Raw genomic sequence first — 4,312 nt, forward strand, 5'->3', positions numbered from 1 at the left:
ATGTTCACTAGAGTTGCGTCCTTACCTGGAATTAACTTCCCAGTTTCAAGTATTTTCTTTGTCCTCCTTACTCTTAAACAAATGCAGAAGAATATAACTATCAGTACCACAGAAACAACAATTGGCACAACAATAATGATGACAATCTGAGATCTGTTACTCTTCGATCCTGCAAAAAACAAAAATCTCATTTGCATTAATTTGAATACATACATACATCTGTATATGAACTCTATTCGACCCAAAATTGTTGTAGTGTCAATGGTAGCAATTAATGGTCCCTCAACTTTTACACGAGACAACTACATCAACTAAAAATTGAATTGAAAGACTAAAATGTAACTCATCTACAAATTCCTGGACAATTGCTCTAGTTAAGCCAACTTTATTTCTTCAAAGCATAATATACTGGGATGTAAATATATATATATATATATATGTACCTCCTGTACTGGTTGACGGGGGAGGAGGACTAGACAGTGGAGGTGGAGAAGACGGCAATGGTCGGACAGTTGTAGGGTCAACGATGGGATAGATCTCATACCTAAGATCACAGCTGGGTTTACTAATACGACCACCTTCCTTCCCCGGAAAATATTCTGGGATATCTGCCATAGAACTACCCAAGCAATAACTGCAGTTCTGCTCGGTCAAATCCGGCCTACACTGCGCAAGTCCATAGATTGTTTGGAAGTTGGGAGCGGTTGCGGTCCCTACCGCAAATTTTCGAAGTGAACCGTTCCCTGCAGCTTGACCCCTTAGGTCATCCAGTAGCGTCCTCAGCTCTTGAAAAAACCCGTCGACGTTGGACACGTTCTGTACGTTATACCACCGGAAAGCAGGGAAAGTTTCAATGGCTCCGTAGATGGAGCGGTTGGCGTAGCGAAGCGTGCACAGGTCAAATATGCCGAAAGCTTCCTTTTGATTGGGACAGACCTGTGTGAGCTGTTGTGTGCCTTTGCTGAGGCAGCCACGGCAAATGTCCACCGTGACATCCCCTCGACATAGCCCGATTGCGTAAACCTGGTCGGGGTTTTCCCCGTAGGATGAGTTGTAGAAGCCGTAGCCATTACCGTTGTTGGAGGGGGAAAAAAGAGAAGAGAGAAGGGTGTTGAGGTTTGTCTGGTATGTACTGTTGGTGGTGTAGTTGCCTTTATCGTTGTAACACCATGGGGTTATAGATTGAGTGCTGATCATGAGGAACAAAACGGGAGAAAGGAAGAACAGAAATCTGAAGGAGAACATTAATGGCGCCATTCTGTTTGTACATTATTGTTGGTCAAATCAAAACTGTGTTTATATACTTTTTATTCTCTTGTCGTGTTGATAAAAAGAAAAAAAAAAAGAGAAAAAAAGAGAGCTTAATACATAAAAATGAAAATGTAATTTATTTCTCAAATGATATAATAATACTCAGACCAAATCCTTCCAATTCCAATTCATCAAAATACTTCTTTTGAGGATTGATTGAGACTGGACAAAAGAGAGTAGTGCCTACAACTATTCACTCGGTATAAGTCCGTGTCTTTAAAGCAGTTTTCTACTAGTGGGGACCAACTTTCTTTTATCTCTATTGCTTTTTTTTTTTTTTTTTTTTTTTTTTTTTCTAGAACCAAATTAAACGTTGGCCACATCGTTGATATATCACATGAGTAAAATAAAAGCCACACCCACACACACATATTGACAGAGACGGGACTGGTTCTTCTTGTGATTTTTGATGAGGACTAATTGGAGATTCCAAATAAATAAAATAATTGAATATTGGAAGGGGGAGTGCAAGGTTGATGTCAAGGCAAGGAGATATTGCAAGGAATTTTCTACTATGGACGGACTGCTTTTTTTTATTTACCCACCTTAATTAAGTGGGTATCCTGGTCAAAGGAATGGAAACTTCTAAAAATGAAAAGGAAACAAAAAAAAAAAAAATTTCCATAAAGCATATGTAATTCATGAAATTGGAAACATCTAAGCTGAAACTCAACATCCATTTAGGGGTAAGAGGGACCTGTTTGAGATTGCTTTTTTTCGCCAAAAATTTACTTCACTTTAAAGTTAAGCAGTTTCAAGTGTTTGGTAAAAATAAAATATCCCGATTATTTTACAAGCAGTGGCCTTTTGACAGCATTTTTTAAAACAAACTTTGGGTTACTTTTCAAAACTGCTTTCAAACGAAGAAGACTTGAACCTTTAATGAATTTTTTTTAATTCCCAAAATACCATCATTCATTTAAAAAAATGACACCACCTCCACTTCCACATCCAACTCCACCACTTGCACCACCACAACCGCCGCCGCCACCATCACCGCTGCCACCACCACCACCACATCCTCCTCCTCCTCCTCCGCCACCACCTCCACCTCCACCACCACTTCCACAACCAACACCACCACCACCACGACGCTGCCACTGCCACCACCACCACCACCTCCACAACCACCATCCCCACCACCCCCACTACCAGAACCAGAACCACCACCACCACCTCCACTCCATCACCACCACTACCACCACATGATGAGTATATAACACTTTCAACATTATGTCTATTTTAGTCATTATTCATAGTTACAACAATTTTATATTAAAATTTACCAAACGGTTTTGACACTGCTTTTTGTACTAATAGCAATTTAAAAATATCGTTTACCAAACATGGAGTTGCTTTACTTTACAGCTAATTATTTTCAAAGCACAGCAGAAACAGCTTTTTTTAAAAAGTGATAGCAATCCCAAACTAGGCCGAGATCAACTCAAGCATCCAGCTTTTTCTTCTTTTTTGTTTTTGCAAATTATGATTCTGGTCTCTACAATTTGGCAAAATCTGACGTTAATTAAACCGTTAAATGGAAAATTAAATTTCAATTTCAATTTGGGTGGAAAATTAAAAATCATTTAATGCCACATCAAATATTTGACTAGAATTATGAATTATGATCTCATCCGACCATATAATACTGCCCACTAAATTGGCCCTAAAAGAAAGCTACATTACAACAATGTGAGTCTAGCCACAACAAAAGTATCGAACTCATTGAGAACATATATCGTCCTTGATGTCCATGTAAATCAAACTTGAGACCTTCTCTAACTAAAAATACTACTAAAACAAAGGCTAGTTAGTAGCCCAAAGTTCCTTTCAAGTTTAGAAATTGTCATAGCTTTGTTCTGTGAGCAGATCCTGAACATCTTGTAAAATAACATCGATTTTGATTCCCATCACCCATCTAAATTTATAGAGTTTACAAGCTAAATTTACAAAGAAAATTAACTAGGTTATTACTTGTAGACTACTCCAAATCAATTACAATCAATATAAGCAAGGAAATTAAAACTAACTTTCCTAATTCTTAACACCCATGTTCTTATAAGAACTAGGTGCAATTGCTAGTTTCAAGAACCGGCATACCTTATGCAAAAGGGAATCCAGCAACTAAAGGCTTTAACAATTATATAATACCATAGCCTGGTTATTAATTGAAATGGTCTCCTAATTTTTGCTCCAATCTCATTTTAGTCCATTAATTAAAATTTTCATTTCAATAGTCCTCAAACTCTCTATTTAGTATCAAAATGGTCCTACTGTCAAAGTCTATCAATTTTGACATTAAATTTAGGGGTTAAAGTGTCTCTATGAATTAAAATAGTAATATATAGTTAAAAATTAAAGGAAACTATTATAAAACTTAGAAAATTTTAAAACATTGAATCTCATCAGCCACATGGCTTTTTTTTTTTTTTTTTCCCGTGAGATTGACCTAACAATTAATAAAAAATTTATCTATTGTTTAAATTAATTAAAAATTTTAAAATCAGATAAATACAAAAATAAAATAACAGATTTTTTAAAAAAGTGAACAAACCCAGATTTATACAAAAACACTTACTCACATCCCAACTCCACAACCTCCCCCCTCTCAACCTTCCCTCACACATCCCTCGTGTATTCTTCAACACTCCTACTCACGTGGGACTACTTTTTAGTGGGCCACACGTGTAACCAATTCCACATCGGTCACATTATTATTATTTTTTTATAAAAAATTTGGGGTTTGTTTGATTTTGATTCAATTTGGGGTTTTTGTTTGATTTGGTTTAATCGGGCCTAGTCAACCAACCTGGCTCTGATACCATGTTAAGATTTCAGAAGAACGGACCCTTGGCCCACCACTAGCAACATTGATATTGTCCCCAACTTAAACACCTGTTTAGCAGGTGTAAAAGGCCTCGATGTTATTAGGAGTGAAACCATTTATTATATGGGAGTTTCTATTTTGTTAAGTTTCCGATGTGAGACTCATGTATTCTTC

The 4,312-nt window shown here is 36.9% G+C and overlaps 1 protein-coding gene across 1 annotated transcript; it reads right to left on the reverse strand.

The window, feature by feature from the left end:
* Positions 1-282: 282 nt before the first annotated feature.
* On the reverse strand, positions 283-1,257 carry LOC117613660 (cysteine-rich receptor-like protein kinase 26). Its single transcript, XM_034342251.1, has 2 exons — positions 444-1,257; positions 283-311 (listed from the first exon to the last, which is right to left on the reverse strand). The coding sequence occupies exons 1-2, from the start codon at positions 1,255-1,257 to the stop codon at positions 283-285; spliced, it is 843 nt and encodes a 280-aa protein (XP_034198142.1).
* Positions 1,258-4,312: the final 3,055 nt, after the last annotated feature.

Source organism: Prunus dulcis, unplaced genomic scaffold (genome assembly GCF_902201215.1).
Source record: "Prunus dulcis unplaced genomic scaffold, ALMONDv2, whole genome shotgun sequence".
NCBI lineage: Eukaryota > Viridiplantae > Streptophyta > Magnoliopsida > Rosales > Rosaceae > Prunus > Prunus dulcis.

Excerpts from the sequence above, each read along its gene's own strand:
- LOC117613660 (XM_034342251.1), bottom strand. The coding sequence starts at position 1,257 with ATGGCGCCATTAATGTTCTCCTTCAGATTTCTGTTCTTCCTTTCTCCC. Across the intron at positions 312-443 it reads CCCGTCAACCAGTACAGGAG|TTGATGTAGTTGTCTCGTGT; the intron begins GTACATATATAT and ends TTCAATTTTTAG.